Source organism: Amblyomma maculatum, chromosome 1 (assembly GCF_055883805.1).
Source record: "Amblyomma maculatum isolate TAMU_Amacu chromosome 1, ASM5588380v1, whole genome shotgun sequence".
Classification (NCBI taxonomy): domain Eukaryota; kingdom Metazoa; phylum Arthropoda; class Arachnida; order Ixodida; family Ixodidae; genus Amblyomma; species Amblyomma maculatum.
Window position 1 is genome coordinate 393,288,681 of NC_139344.1, and position 16,832 is coordinate 393,305,512.

The window sequence follows — 16,832 nt, forward strand, 5'->3', positions numbered from 1 at the left end:
CGTAAGACTCTCACTTCAAAAGAAAAGCTATTATCACAGCAGAAGAAATCGGAAATTCAGTGGCAGCCCGACGGCTCGATCTGCCATGCATGACTAATCTGCCATGCATAGGTGGCAGCTGCAGCAGGAGGCAATTTTTAAATGTGAGCCTGATCGCAAAGGCTTCCGAGGATGACATCGTCTGGGAGGATGAGAGTGGAAAGACTCTGTTTTCGAGATGACGACTACGACAACAAATTAGCGTTTTTGACGAGACTGCAAGGGCCACAATAACCCACAATGTCTATTAAAAGTACTATTTTAAGCGCTTAGCTCGCGCAATATGCAAAGTCGCCCCTAGCGTTACATTCGCAGTCCCGTTACATTCGAGTAAATTCAGTAATTTGGTATGCCAAGTTTTTAAAAAAATTTTAAATATGAAAAAGGATGCCTGTGTGACTCTTCTGCCTCCACGTTAGGCAGAACTAGGCAGCGCTGGTCACTAACTGCCCCTTTGAACGTTCACAATGATGCTCTGTTGACTTGCCCTAGCACCCCAAGCCGCCCAAAATGAGATGTAGAGAAAGTGACGAAAATATGCCACTTGCAATGCATTTATACTCGCGTGAAAAGCGCACAGAACACACCCAATCAGTAAGAAGTCAGAAATGCATATATACGAGCTAGAATGATAGAAGGCACAATGTAGGTGTTCACACTGAAGTCACAGTTCGGCAATGCTTGCCATTGTGGCCGGTTATGTGCTTCAAAATATATTTTGGCCCTTCAAAACAAATGTACAGTAGAACGTCTTTGACATGCTCTTAGTTCATACAATTTTCCATTTCATACGCTCGAATTCTGTTATATGAAATATGTAGGACACACAAACCTAATGTGCTCTTCCTTCTGCTCCAGGATAAGCTTCTCTTCCATTGCCTTCTGGAAAAAAAGGAAAGAGAAAGATGTGGATTTCACAAAGAAAGCACAAACAAAGGCAAGAATGCTGCTGATTAAAATATCACATTTCACAAAATTCAATTCAAAGTCGTCCAAGAAAACAGTTCTTAAAATGCACTGAGCCCTTATATTCTCACCATTGCAAACTACGGGCAAAGCTATTGTTTGGCAACATACGGCACCCAGCAGTTACCAGCAGTTACCAGCAGTTAACGCAACCAGCAATTAACCGACCAATCAGGCACATGCACAGGTGCAGGTCGCTACTTGCAGGTCACTTTGTGCTGGCTGCCTGTGATGAAGTAAAACGCAGAAAGGTTATTGCAGTTTCATCGAGTGCTTACCGCTAGTCTAGCATCTTCTAGTTGCTTGGCTCGCTCCTCAGCCTTCCTGGCAGCTTCCATCTGAATTTTCCTGGTCGAACACAAAACAAATGAATTAGCACGATTCAGAAACTTTTGCTATCAGAACCCCAAAATCCCAATAAATATATACCACTTTGCACAAATGGTCACACTATAACTAACACGTTACAATACATTAGGTCAACCTGTTTACTAAAGTTATCCAAGAAATGCAAAGAATGTAAGCTAATCACTTTGTAACATAATCATAGGAAGCCTGCATGAAGAGTTTCTGTGGCAACAGTAATGCCAGTGGAGGCAGACACCAGAAAATAAGCGAAACATATTAATCAGTAATCTGTCCAAATTTATATGGGTAACGATAATTACTAGAGCCGGGCATCTAGCTGAACTTAAGATACGCAGTTTGCTAAGAGTAATAGCCAGACCAGATTTTGCAATTTCAAAAACATGATTACACTTAGAGCAGTGCGCTACACATTCCAGCCACTCCATGCAGCATTTCGAAAGCAGGCGGGGGAGTTCCTGGTTATGACATGCATGAAGAATCTAAAGTTTCAACAACGGTACTGTCTGTCCAGTTCCAGAAGAATCCTCAACCAGTTAGTATACCTATAGATTTTGAAAACATGGAGGCATTAGCCACCGCAGTCGTGCAATCCCCTGCAGACATCCCCGGGTCATTCCACAAGCATGCAACCACAGTCAATATAAATGTTCCTTCCCAAATCAATTGCATTATCGAATTTCCTACTCGGTCATTAGCCGAAAAGACAACATGCCGCAGGCTTCAGCCAATAACTAAGAGCTAATACAAAACAAGAGGCCCCTTCGGCCAATAATGAAAGGAACACAATTCACAAACTGCATATTATTACATCTCACTTGACCTGATCACTTGACATGTGTAGTGGAGCTCTCATTGCACTCCTGGCACCGTTGAAGAGGTCACCATAACAACTATTTTTATCTTTCCCTTACCACAGAGCTGACGAGAACATTCCAATTATATTCATGACAAAAGTTCTTCTATTGCGGCAATGCTTTCATTTATGAGCCTTTAGTCACAAAGAAGACCTTAGCTAGTGTTTTCCTTTTTCGCAAGCATTGCATTCTTTGAAAAGGGTCAAGGCAAACTACAAAGGCAGGCTTGATGTGCTCTCACAACATTTCCCAGAGAAACCAGTTTTCTGGTATGAAGCTCAGCTACCGAACCCCCTTGCTATTTCACAGCAACAGGCAACAACACACTAGGCAGACTTCAAGTCCGTCAAGAGTGGCCAAGAATAGTAATGACAGTCTGCACAGTGAAACAGTAGTCTCCAGAAATTAATCACAGCGCATTTAGTTTCGAAATAAAGTAGATTAAGGGAGCTGAAGTTTGCATGCAGTCTGTAGAGCCCAAAAAGCACTCTCACCAATGGATCCCCAATCACCACTGGATCAATGCCCTGTGTTGAAGACATGCTCCCTCCCCCAATGCATCGTCAAGCAAGTGCGAGGAGACATTCACCTCTGCCTGTTCTCCTCCTCCTCCTTTTTGCGCCGTTCCTCTTCCTCCTTGTGCTTGCGTGCCCGCTCCATCTCCTCCTGCACGCGGCGCATGCGCTCCTGCTCCTCAGCCACCTTCTGAAGCTGGATACGCTGGTTCAGTGCGTTCATCAGCTGCGTGGCTGCGGTGATCAGTGCGTTCTGCTCCTTTTCCATGTCCTCGGTCCGCAAGCTGCCCTCCTGAATTCCAAAAATATCACTGTTTTACACTCCTTTCACACCATACAACAGTAACGATCACTCTGTCGCAACCGGGACAACAAATAGTTTCAACAGTTCGGTTCCTCAAGTGCAACTGCAACCCGTCGAAATCCAGACGGTTTCCAAAAACACATCCACAAATGACTGGACAAAGAGACCGGCCACACTAATACAAATGCATAGTTTCTCGCAAAAGGGCATGTGCAGCATTATCTGTAGTACTTTACAGAGCTCAAAAGGGTGGAAGAGCACTACAGTCGGTCCCTGCTACAAAGAAATTCACGAGACCCACAAAAATTCTCAAACTAGAACATTAAAAGATAAGATTAGAAAGTTCATGAACGGTTAGTCAGCAACGGTTTTCCGCCATTCCGAAATCAGTGTGATTCCGTGATGATCGTGGTTTTCCGGGCACATAAAAAAAAATGGATGTAATTGTGTGATAAACACATCCACTACACTGGCTACCAAACTGCTTTGACTGCCCTCTCACCCATCCCCCCCCCCCCCCTCACAACACTATTATAAACGCCCCCCCCCCCCCCTTCTATCATGTGCGGGTATGTTCTGAGACCTTGCTGCTTGGTGGCATTTCAACGTTGACGCAGCCTACACAAGTAAATGAATTAGATATCGAGCAGGTGCATGCTAGCGATGTGCCGATCGCCAGCATCCTGGATGACATAGATTGATTAGACCCTCAACCCATCACTTGCTTAGCTTCACTAGGCCTAACATACTATGCACATAGCTCACAAAATGTCAAAACCTGTTACTGCAGTTCACGCCGAAATGAACATAAAGCTGATTTTCACCATGACTTCGTCAGCGAAGCTAGCAAAACCGCAGGCAAGCGAAAAACCGCCTCGCATCAATGGCCGTACATACAGAGTCCAAGCCATCAGCCAAAACCATCACTCTGTAGTGCATTGAAGCACGTTATGTACACGCACAGGCATGCAGATTCATTCCAATTTTGCTGAGGACGTCAGCACAATCGCTGATAGTGTAAGGTGACTACAGAAGCCTTTTTGGCGAAGCCACATGAGATATTGAACTCTGTGGTGTATTTGATTGTGCTAAGGAAAAAAAAGACAATGGCTGCTGACTAGAGAAATCATCACTGAAACGGAAACGCAGGAATGAGAATTATTCATAGCATCAAACAATTGCACAGCTTCTATAAGATTTGCTGATGGGGAATCGGAGATACCTTATTGTGGCATAAATTTCATTTAGCAGTGTTTGTTCTAGTAGAGCTGGACAGTACTACAAATTAAAATGTAGAACCACAACACGAAATGCAAGCCATTGAGAAGAAGAATGTAAGGTGCTTAGCAAAGTTTAAGCAGAGTAAAAATTCTGGGTACTCCAGTGCATACTAGTACCTTGATTCGCTTCATGGTGCCATTGATCCTGGACTCTAAGGCCTGGATCTCTGCCCTGCTCTGCTGGCCATCCTTCTTGAGCTGGGATGCAAGGCTGGACATCTGCTGCACCTGCTGAATGAGCGCCCTCAGCTTCATCATGCAACGGTACCTGCAGCAAAATGTGAGGGTGCCATGTGAATCACGTGCTCACACTTCATGCACACCAGGAATCATAAGCAAAGAAACAAAAAACAACAGCACTCATGCTCCCACTAATTATGGTGACAGAGCTATTAAACCAAATTAATCATTAACGACACCGCATAAACAAAAATGATCCAAAGGGACCTTCAGAAAGGTTTGGAGGCATGTGCGTCGATTTACATACCATGCACAAACTAGTATTTTATAAAATGCATGGTGCTTGCAAGTGGCATGAACAAAAGCTAGCTCTCTGCTAGGTTGTCATGCCCCTCTTCAAATGATGTGATGTAAGGGACCACGATGCAGTACAACTTAAAAGAGCCTCAGTAATGTAGCATGCATAGCACCTCATACACCAGTGACGCACCAGTGAGCAAACAACAAGGGGTTGGGTGGGAAGCCACAATGTATGAAAGTGTTCTTTTCTGAGCTCAAAGCTGGAAAAGGCTGAGCAATCACAACATAGAGCGAGACTTTGTCAGGCCAATAAACTTTGAACAGCCCTTATAACATGCCAACCAATGCTGCCTTTTTTTTCTTGGATGGCCTCAAGAATCCTACGGACTGTACTCTTTTCCACAAGGCCACAATAAAAACAAAGTGGCTCTACTCAACTGCAACCCAAAATGCCACCATTATGAAATGGACGCAACGCGTTTCAGATATGCCAGTTTACTATAATAATCAGCAATAACAAGACTCTACAGAGGTTCCGTGCTTTATCAGAGCTGGAGCTTATGGGGTGATAAGAAAACAAAAAAAAAAAAACAAAAACAAAAAACTTGCCTTGGCCGGTATTTTCGCTTCACCAAGTGCATCTTTACTGTCTTCTGAATCACCACAAGGTTCTCACGCCGGTAGATGATCTTGTTCTTCACTGAATAGAACAACAGACAGAAAATTTATTCAATACAAAATGCACATGTCGAACCCGGATAATTCGAATTTTGGTTACATCGAACACAGGGAGTATCCACTTGAAAATAGGAAAGCTGTGTTGTATATCGAACTCCAATTTCACCAGTCTTTTGATATATCGAACTCCACACCACGCACTGGAAGGTGCGCCTTAACCAAAGACGATCGCATCACCCTCGGATGATTGCCGCATGACATTTTCAAGCCATGCACGGAAGGAATGAGAGAGAATAGTTCGGCGACGGCTGGTCTAGAGCCCTTTCCCCAAAGGCGCGTGTATCTATGGAGATTGTTTGCCGTGCACCAGCACGGGACGTTTGCAAGTCATGTGCATGAAGGAACGAGAGGGAACTGGTTTGGCGACGGCCGGTACAGAGCAGACGCAGCCAATGCAGCTGTGGTGTTCAGGAGAAGGGAAACAACATGATACAGCAAAGCGCAAGGGTGTGCCCATTCTTCTGCCGAGCTTTCTTCTTCCTCTCTCTTTCCCGGTCTTTGATCGCAGCAGCACGCACTACGCATGCACCGACAAGCCAGCTCAGCTCGTGGCAGACAGAACATCCGATGCTTTCTCCAGTGTGTGGTGAAACCATTGCATGCGGCGGGTGGCATGCGATGAGCGTCTTGTGTCGTGCTGAACGTGCGGCGTAGCATAAGCTATGGCAGCTGCAGACGTTAAGAAGCGGCAAATTTGGTTTTTTTTTTTTCTTTTGCGAGAATCGTCCATCCTTGCCGTCGTGCTGAACGTTTTGCAAGGGTCGCCCGTCCTTGCATCTATGAATCAACGAAGGCATGCCGTCAGCTACGATCATGACACTGGCTTTTAGCATTGTTCGCTTCAAACGGCATTTGCAGCTATCACACTTTCCAATGATTTTGTGGCAGTGGAATCCGCCCGCCCTAAGCGCGGCGTGATAAATAGGACCATGCTTGTGCAATCAAGCCATCACTGGCACTCTGCCAAGTTCGCTCCCCGCCACCGCAGGAGCTATCAAAAGTATAGTCAAAAGATAAACACGCCGTAACATTGTAGCTGCGCAGCATCTTGTTGCGCTGCCAATAAATGAGCAGTGAATGCGACAGCTGAAACGGGGGGACGCGCCAGACTAAAGGCTGTTTCACATGCAAGAGAAAACACTCGCAATTTCTGCTGCGGGGACGCAAAAGCCTGTTTTGAGCTGTCGCAGCGGCTCAAGCGACACAGTTCCAACAAGTTGGAAATTTTTCGCTCTGTGACAGCCACTCGTCGCTGAGTTCGCTCAATCGCTTGCATGTGAACCGACCTTAATGCTTTTTTTTTAAGTTCTCAGTGGCAAAAGTGGAGGCTGGGTTCATTATAGGAGTGGGTTGATTACGCGACAAATACAGTATCATTTTTCAATATCGCAAGCAGTGTCTTAAACCAATTTCTGTAGATAAAATTATCTATATATCGAACTATTTCGCGATCCGCTTCAAGTTCAATATATCCGGGTTCAACTTTTTGTTAAACAATACATGGTCATAGCCAGAAAATTAACAGCACAAGGAACGCAAGAAAGGAAGGAGTACATCAATGGCAGAGAACCAGTGAAGTCTTACAGCTCACTGACAATGCCGAACTGAATTTTTCTTGCTCCGTGGCGTATTACAACATCACGAAGGGTTTTTAACACTAACGTGCAATGAATATGACAACTATGGTAGTTGTGACAATATGGAAAAAGCAGCTAAACATGCACGGCAATGGTGGAACTAGTTGTACCAGCAGCGATGACATGCGGTGTCTTAGTTGCCGTGCAGTTGCTGGGCTGCGCTAATACTCTAAACGCCGAGATGCCTTAATTGCAGAAGACGTCAAAAAAACACAGTTTTTATTATTCATGTTCTTTTCTATAGCTCTTTTTTCTTCAAACAGTGTGCAGTGACGTACATTGTACATGTTTACCAAGACAACCTTTGAAAAAGCAGTGAACACAGCGTGTAGAGAATGGAACAAAGAAACGAATGGGACATGCAGAGAATATTACCACTCACACTTGATGACAGCCAGCGCACTCCACTGGGCCTTCTTCCAGCGGGAAACGAGCAGCCACTTCTGCACCTTACGCACCAGCTGGGCCAGGTTCTCCGGGTCGGATTTCATGATCTGGTCAAACTCGGCAAACTTGCCCGGCCGGAAGAACACCTTGGTCAGGCCGAACTTGAAGTCCCTTTCGTTCAGACCCAGAGCCTTGAATAAAGCCTGGATGAAATGGGGGCAGGTGACGATAGCAAAAGTCAGCTCTCATTCAAGGTGTCTCAAAGGAAATAGATGGAAAGAGAGAGAAAGCCAAGGAAAGGAAAATGATAGTGATACCGCTCAGACATAAGAAGAGAGCAGAGTGACGCAAACACCAGTTAATGATAGAGTAGAACCCCGTTATGGTAAACTCTGATATAGTAAACTGAAACCGACGTCCCAGTTCCTCTTCCATTGAAAGCCGTACTTTGTTATGTTTACAGAAAAGATATTTTTAATAAAAACTGGTTACAGTAAAGTACGTCTAGCCACAGCAACATACTTCCCGCAAAATTCCATCGCAGTACGGGCACGAACTAGGATTGCCAGATGAATTTTTCTTTTTCAGAAAGAAAACTATGATAAAAAGCGGCACTGTTTTTAGATGGCTTTACAACTAGGCTCCCTAGCTTTGTGGAGAAGCCAACTTTACAAGGGCCCTGAAGCCTTGAGGCATAGCATGCGGCGGGAAGTAAAAAAAAGAGAAAGAAAAAAAAAAAAAGCACAGTTGACAGTGAGCGTGGAAACAAAGTAATGCAGACCATTGAGAAAGTAAAAAAGTAAAATTGCGATGCGGAGTAGGGAATCAAAGAAATGGCCGAAATTTCGCACCACTGGGCAGTACAATGCACGAGGTAGCGGTGGCAAAATATACAGGCACAGTCCGAGTGGTTTTTCCGCGCTTGACTATGTCGTGCACATTTCAAAACTACTACCTCTTGACGACAGAAACAGGGGCAGATGACGCGATGTTCATGCAAAGCTTTGGTTTTCACATTGAGTCATACTGACATCGTATTCATAGCCACATTGCATTCATGCTAAAGCAGTTGTTCTGCAAAATGTAAAAATACAATCTGATGACTGAAGAAAGAAAAAAAAATTGCATAAAGCAATAATAAGAGAAGAATGCAAAGTATTTCAAAGTGTTTTTTCTATAAACCAACAAGATGAGTTTAGTAAGGAGCACTTATCTAGCAGGCAGCATTTTCAAAGCCATGTCATCAACAAGTGGCAAGTGATATACCGTATTTTGCGATTCTTCCACCCGATTCTTTCCCACCCCCCCACGATGGCGTTAGTTCACCATCTTGGGAGGAATATGGGAAAGCTGTTTTGCGGGAGCACTCTCTCTTGATAAGGAAGCTTTCTTGCCGAGGTAGAGCAGAATCACACCTGCGCTGGCAGAGATCTGGCATGGTCACATCTTCGCACTGTGCATAAGGGGAGATGCAGGTCGAAAAACGCGGGTTTTTTCGAAAATGACTGATTTTTTGTTTTTACTTGTTTTGTCAAGTTTAGTATCTCTACTTTCATGAAAATAAAAATCAAAGCTGAGTTTAAACAGGAAATGGGCTGAAATTACGTTTAAAGAGCGCACGGTGGCGGTTAAATGACCGAAAGTATGCTATATTCGAGCGTCCCGCGGTCGGCATAGCGCAGTTGATCGCCGTTGCGGATCACGTGAGGAGATCAGCCAAGCCGCATTCTCGCAATCACCACAGTTGCCCGGCGTCTAAAACGCAAGCAATAATAAAACAAAAGCATGCCTACGCCGCGTTTTTCGAGCGCTGCGACTGGTTTTTAAATCACGTGGTACGAATCAAGCCTCGCCATTGGCCGCCGCGCGCGCGCATGTGGCGAAGCCCACTTGCTGGCTCCATGCTACGTCGAGGTGCGTTTCCGAGTGACGATCGTTCGGCAACTTTATCTTCGTCATGGATGAAGCACAATTGAACCAGCGCAGTCACCGAGAAGTGAAATACCGTTCTGTTCACAAATATAGAGGAAGTTGGCGAAAATCGAAAGAGAAGGCTCGTCCAGTGACAACTCGGCCTGTGGCAATTAGGCCTAGTGGAACCGACGCCGATCCCTCCAGCGTTTCAGATGCCTCCCTGGAATTTGAAGCGGCGTTAGATTGTGTGATTGCCTCGGAAAAAAAGATTGGGCATTTCTAGGGTGAGGAAATAGCCTGCGATGAGGCGTCATCTGTAGTTACCGACTTGGCAGCGGTGAACGTTCTTGTGGGCGGCGCGATTTGCCCAAGCCAGCGTTCAGGACTTCCAGTATTCGGGAACCGGCTGCAAAGCGCAGACTCGCTTCGTTTCTTGAACTACTCTGTGAGAACTCTGCCTGTCCGCAATGTGTGCTTTCCACAACATACTGATTGCGGCGAGTTATGGCGTGCAGGGATGCGAGCAAGGATGCGAGCAGCGATTGACAGCGGGAGCTCGGATGAAAGCTTCGCCGTCAACGTCAAAGCTGCTGTGGCGGCCTGTTTTACAGGAATTGGATATGAGCAGCTAGTGCGCTTATTGGACTCCACAAGCCAATGCATCATAGCTTGGCACATCCAGAGAAATAACTATGCAGAAACAAATGTCCTTGAAGCTGACTGCGGAAGCGAACGCAAATCGCCGCACACTGAAGAAAAAAAGCTCATGTCGGAGTCCACTCGCAAGGGTCATGAGGGAGCGACATAAGCTGCAGGAAGTTTCTAGTACCAGTGGCTGCTTTATGGACAATTTTCTTCTTTTGTTCCAAAGTTTGATAGGAATTGAAGCCCTCTTTTTTAAATAAACATGCAATTTTAACTTCAAATGCATTTTTCTCAAAATGCAATTTTGGGCAATTTTCAGTGTTTGCCCTTCATGTTTTTGGTACTTCTGATGCTCATATCTGAATGAAATTTTGCACACATTTTCTCTGAGGTATGAGGAGTGCCATTATCTCTTTCAAGTATAAATACTGATCAAATATTTACAAAAAAAATAATTACCACATGGTGGTGTCTTGACAATGTAGACTTGCCAGGTTCAAATTTTTCACGTCATTAGCATACTTAATATGTACTTTATTATTAGTTTTTGGCACTCTACAGTTTATATGGATCAAAATGAGCCATCAACAATGTGTGTTTATGGAAGTTTAGTATGACAAAGAAGGGGGGCAAAAGAGTGTATATTTTACACACTGTCACTGAACAGAACAAAAACTATGCAACTTATAATAAACCTAATTGCAGATTTGAAATCAGCATAAAAAACTAAATTATTAACCAGAGTTTCATAGCTCTAAGTCAAATATTAAAGAAAAACTGTCTTCGAGTAGCATCTCCCCGTAAGTCGCGTGCCGGTTGCAGCCTCCCTAAAAAGTGCTTATGTGCGAAGTGTGCTCACTTGTTCCATCGGGGCTTAAAATCTCCACAGTAGCATTTTCAACTTGCGTGGCATACTGCAGCATGCATTATCAAGGCGCAGAGAGGCATAGCCCACGTGTATGGATATGATATGTAGAGAAAGATAGCAGCTATGCTGCAGATGTAGTGAGATAAAAGAGACACACAGCTACAATGCTGGCTATGTTCGATAAGTGCTTGGAGCAGGATGGGAAGCAAAAATTTAAAAAGAATAGCTAAAACTGTGGGATGCAATGAAAAAGATCAAACAAAGAGAAAAAAAAACGAGAGCAACATTATTTTGAAGCCGGATAAGATGAGCTGGTTTCGTGCTCTATCTTCAGCTCACTTCAAGCATAGTGCAATAAATGCTCTAGTAGTTGCAATTGCCTCTCTGGAGAAGAAGGCTACCCTATTAAACAGCAACATTTCAGCATCAATATTTAGCACGCATGCACGCACAAAGGCACACATACAAAAATAAAAACCAACAGCACACTAGCTGGAGTGAGGCATTGTTATTCTGCTACACAGATACGCACGAGTAGATACAACAATGGCACTGCAAAAAGCAATCTGGAAGGCGCAGGCTACACCAAGAAACAAGGAGGCCATGCATGCAGAAGAGGCAGGGCTTACAAGTTATGACAATTTTGCACTTTCAGATTGGAAGGTAGGAACTTTAATGTGGTGTTTCCTTCTTGCTCTCTGTCTGTGTCTCAGTGTGTCTAATTTTTCACCATTAACCTTCACCAACCAGCCCAAACATCTGTCTTACTATAGCGAAACATCGTCGCTAAGATCCCACTTAATAGGCTTGCCGGCATAATTTTTTTTTTTTTAGTTTCCGACCGATGCCTTATAGAGGTAAATGCATTTTCTTACAGCTAATATGACCATGCTTTCACATGGGTTTGGATAATGTGATCATGAAAATATATGAAAAACTCATGTGGTTTCAATTTTCCCTTGAGGAGACAGCGATGAAGTGCTAGCTTCTGTACTACAGTGAAAGCTCGTTAATTCACAACTCGTTAATTCGAAATTTTGGATAATTCGAAATAGTCATCGTGGTCCGGTCCGCAGTGCATAGAAGTCTATGCGCGTAACAGCTCGTTAATTCACTCAAAAATTGGCGCCGCCACCCATAATTCGAACTGCGCGCCGCCAAGCGGTGCTGTTAAAAACCATCGTTGGAAGCTTTCACGGCAGAACGATAGATGGCACAACCATCGGGGCGCCGCTAGGGTGCTGGAACAAGTACTAAACAGTCTTTCCTGCCGCGACTCCTTCAAGGAACGATGTTTTAGTGTTATCGACCACGGTTTCGTGTTGCATTTCGTGAGCCACGCCGCTTGTTGTGAGCTTGTGTCCGCGAGATGTGTTCGCGTGGGAAATACTGTGCCAAGACGGTGAAGGAGAAAGTGGCTATTTTACGCGAGGTGGATGAACGGAAGGCCAGCAAAGTGGAAATCGCGAAAAAGCATGGGATTCCACCAAGCACGTTGTCGACGTACGTCCGAAATAGGAAGGCCATCGCCAGCGACAGAAAAAGGCTTCGGTTAGCCAAGTATCCGGAAATTGAGACCGCTGTGATCACGTGGGTGAAAGAAATGAGAAGCGCTGACATTCCACTGAGCGGCCCAATTATCATGGCGAAGGCGGCCGATTTCGCCCTGCGCTTGAATGTGGAAGATTTTGTCGCCTCCAAAGGATGGTTTCACCGCTTTAGAGACAGACATAATCTTGTCTTCCGGGTGTTGTCTGGAGAAGCCAAAGAAGACTCCCTGCGTCGCATTCGCATGCTAGAAGACCGAGTGAGTACGGTAGCCCTCAGAGAGAAGAAGCAGAAGATGATAACAGACTTTTTTGCTAAATAAATGTTTTTCGTGCCCTCCGGGCATCAAACGCCTTCATTTTTGCTCACTTTCATTAGTTCGAATTTTGGTTAATTCGAACTGGCCTGGCGGCGCCGTGGAATTTGAATTAACGAGCTTTTACTGTATTTACTTGCATAGTGAACATCACCTCCCACTTTTTAATTGAGAATTTTAGTAGCGAGTCCTTTAGTTTTGTGCCCTCATTGTCACAGTTCGCAGCCCTGACCTTCGCAGCTTCCTAATATATGCTGCACACTGATGACATTTTCGTGCGTTCACTTCTGATGAAGTCTCCTGCAGGGGCGACGCCCTCAGCAGAGCTAGCAAGATACCAAGTTTAGGACGCTCTTCATGGTTCTGTTGCGGGTACGAAGCTAGACAAAGAAATTGCGACTCGTTGTGTTGTATTGTGTTTGTTGGCACATAAGCAACTGAGGCTATTATGCGCCAAGCTCGAGGTTAAAAAACCAGTTTGGTGTATTTATTTATTTTTTATTTATTCAGTGATTGTATGGGCAATACATGGTACTGCCCGTGGGGCAGGACAAAAGGAGGTAATTAGTCTCCTGACGAGGTCCTGGCCCCACTGGGCGCAACAGCAGCTAGTAGTAGTAATTTGTTCTGGGTTATACTGTGTGTATGGTATTAGCTTCTTTTAAAAACTTAATAATGCACGATAAGTTAACAAGGGCATTTTCACCTAAAACCAATGCTGGGTGAAAAAGAAAGTGTTCATTGCAGAACTTTGTGAAATGTTTTTTTCTTAGTGTTTCAAATTTTTTACATGAGTATAAGACAAAGTTTACAGTGAGGTTGTCACTGCATACATCACAAAGGAAATTATAGAGTAGGAAATTATGTGTGAGGTGTGTGTACCCTACACGAATGCGACATACAACCACTTCTTCTTGATTTCCATTCTCCCAACACAGGCTTTACCAAATGAAGTTTGTTATTTACTGCATTATTCCAAGTGGACTGCCTTTTCTTTCCGCTTACAATGTGCTAACTTTATGCAATCTCTAAAATGGTAAACATACTTTCTTTATACGTTTCTCTCGAGCTTTAGCCGCGCATGCATCTGCTCTCTCATTCCCTTTGATTCCTACGTGACTTGGTACCCAACAGAGTTCAGTCCCTGTGCAATGAATGGCATTTGTTATGTGGAATTGCGACTCATTTCTACGTGTTTCAGAAATAGTTGCTTCTGGGCACTGGGAAACAAAAAGTACTGCACAAAATTACAGGTTATCCAAAGTGTGGCAATAAAAGTAAGTTCTATGACAAGTATGTTTTGTATGCTAATTTTGATGCCTGTTTTGAATCAAACGATTTTCCGATAACGGTTTTAATTTTCAGCTTCTGTGCAAATTGTATCAATGAGCTTCTACAGTAAATATATACTTGTAAAAAAACTAATGTGTTATCGTGATGTTACAGTCTTTTTCAAAAGTCTTCAAGCCCAAGGCTTTTCATTTGAGCCACATAAGGATCTATCATGACACCACTGAAAGCCAAAGAGCCTTGAAATGATAGGAGATGGCTACTTATAGCGATAAAGAAGCCTGCTGCTTGATGTGCGCTTTGAATGCTCTGCCCAATGTGGGATTCGAGGGAGATTCATTCCACTACAAGCGAATGACATGCCCTGAAATACTTGATAGGGGCCGTGAGTGTGCACGCATTAAAGTACATACACACAGCAAGAAACTGAAAAAAAATGAAAATTCAATGGCAGGTACAAAAAAATTTAAGAAAAAAATGATTTAAAAACAGAATGAGATAATGACTTGTCGGTCGCAGATTTCCCTTTACATAACAAAAGTATGTGCAAAGAAGGCACTGAAACAAGCGGGTGATACAGAGGATGAAAACTATAGGAGAGGGTCCGATTTGCAGATGCCGGCTGAGCCTGCTGGCATTGAAATTGAGGAGGCGTGGACAGCACACCAACAGCATATCCTCTCAAAGCCCACAGCTTTCTCACAGTAGTCGTACCTTGCAGAAGAGCCGAGGGTCGAGCCGAGCGAGCTCAGGGGGCAGGTACTGCTTGTACATGTTGTAGAGGTCAGCAAATGGAGCCCGTGACGGGTAGCCCTGCTGCATCAGCTCCAGGACAGAAGTCATGCCTGCGAGTGGGCAACAGCTACTACTCATGATTCCTGTGCATCCACATGAGGTATACACACCCCGTACACCAGAGAACAGCAGCATGAGGCTGTGCACCGAACCTAAAAGTCTCTTCCAAATTCTGAACTGCAAGGCCGAAGTAACAGCAAACAATGAAAAGATGACTGTGCTTGAAAACAGCCTTTTCCAAATAACTAAAAGGCTGAAATAATTGCATGCAATGAGATACCAGTTGCTTGGCAGCCATTAATGGCACACAAGGACTGAAACAACCTTCTACATTTTTGCCCCCTTCTGACTTTTTTAGTTGTTGCATACTTTTTTTGAGTCCTGAACGACCAAAAGTCATTAAAACCAATGGGTAAAATTTCATTCCTTAACTGTGTGGGAGGCAAGAGGATTGTGATTGATGATGAGGACTAAAGATTCGTAATGAAAGGAAGTTTACACACAACAATAACGAGCGCCTATCATTAAGAGTCCTTTATTTTCAAAAAAGGAGGCACCAGGCCACTCAGAGCTGGTCACCTAGGCTACGAGACACACTGCAGAGGAAGGCTCTGAATTGATTTAGTACAATCGAGACCCTTAGTGTGTAAAGGTAGCCCAACACATAAATGTTGCATTCTAACTTCATTTAAATACTGTATAGTCATAGTCACAATTTGAAAGTCACCAGTAAAATTATGCCCACTGCAAGACACAGCCCTCTCCCTTTCATACCCAACAAGCCCACAACAGCACCAGCTCTGGCTGCCTTTTCCCAACAACTTTAGTATTTTCACTGACTCGTCTGATTCCCTGCCTCCCCATTATGCAATTACCTCCTCTTGGAATCCCCTCCATTACCCTAAAAGACCACAGGTTATCTGTTCTCTCCATTACGTGCACTGTCCATGTCCAATTCCTGCTCTCGATTTCAGCTAGGGCACTAATAACTTATGTTATTGATACCCTATGTCCTTTCCATCTCTTAGCAATACCCCTACTACCATTTTCCTTTCTACAACACACTGCGCTGTCCACAATTTAACTTCAAGCCTTTTCATTCGCCTCCAAGTTCCTGACCGATAGGCGAGCGCTGGTGACATGCGACTGTAACAAACATCCCTCTAGATGGATGTTGAGATATGCAGTCCCCAACGTCACAACTGAACCTGTGAACTCATGCCTAACTGCGACCGAACACTGCACTTCTTTAGTGAACTCTGGACATGCAACAGACAGCATCATGAGCAACGCACCTGAGCACTTGATCTGGGAGAGGATCTGGCCACCCTCGAAGCAGTGGTCAACCATGCGCAGGTTGGGCTTGATGCAGCGCACAAAGTGGGTGCCTGTCTGCTGAAGCTTCTGCATGAGCGCCTGCAGCTGGCTGCGGAACTTGCTGCCCACACTGATGAAGCTCAGCTTGCCCTTGGACAGCGAGGGCTTGCTGTCGCCCACATCAAACAGGCCCCGCAGAAAGCTGTTCTTGGTCTCCTGCAGAAGACCTTCCAGCGAGGCATGCAGCGCATCATTGTTCTTTTCCACAAACTTGGCCTGGAACGACAAGGAACAACAAGTGCAGTGAAACCTCATTAATTCAAACTCACTAATTCTTCTTCAAGTTTGCCTAGTGCTTCTAGCTCGCCTAGAGTTAAGGCTTGTCACATGATAGTGCCAAATTGCCAAGTTCCAAGTTTTTGGCACGTAATGGGACCACTTGTCTGACGAAGTATTTGCTGAGCTGGGCCCCTAAAGCTGGGCTCCCATGCTAGACCGCACCAATGGAATGAAGATGTAAGAAAGAGAGAGAGAGAGCAGGATCGTTCCAGCATGCTATGAAAATTAAAT

At 44.5% G+C, this 16,832-nt stretch overlaps 1 protein-coding gene across 2 annotated transcripts in view; it reads right to left on the minus strand.

The window, feature by feature from the left end:
• Positions 1-16,832, minus strand: part of jar (Myosin heavy chain 95F jaguar) — a 58,068-nt gene that overhangs the window by 10,910 nt on the left and 30,326 nt on the right. For both annotated transcript variants that reach the window (XM_084594950.1, XM_084594956.1), the window contains 8 exons: positions 16,241-16,538; positions 14,865-14,995; positions 7,565-7,772; positions 5,417-5,507; positions 4,445-4,595; positions 2,818-3,035; positions 1,284-1,353; positions 872-921 (listed from right to left, as the gene is read on the minus strand). In XM_084594950.1, the coding sequence (XP_084451076.1) occupies positions 872-921; positions 1,284-1,353; positions 2,818-3,035; positions 4,445-4,595; positions 5,417-5,507; positions 7,565-7,772; positions 14,865-14,995; positions 16,241-16,538 (1,217 nt within the window). The remainder of the gene's footprint in view (positions 1-871; positions 922-1,283; positions 1,354-2,817; positions 3,036-4,444; positions 4,596-5,416; positions 5,508-7,564; positions 7,773-14,864; positions 14,996-16,240; positions 16,539-16,832) is intronic.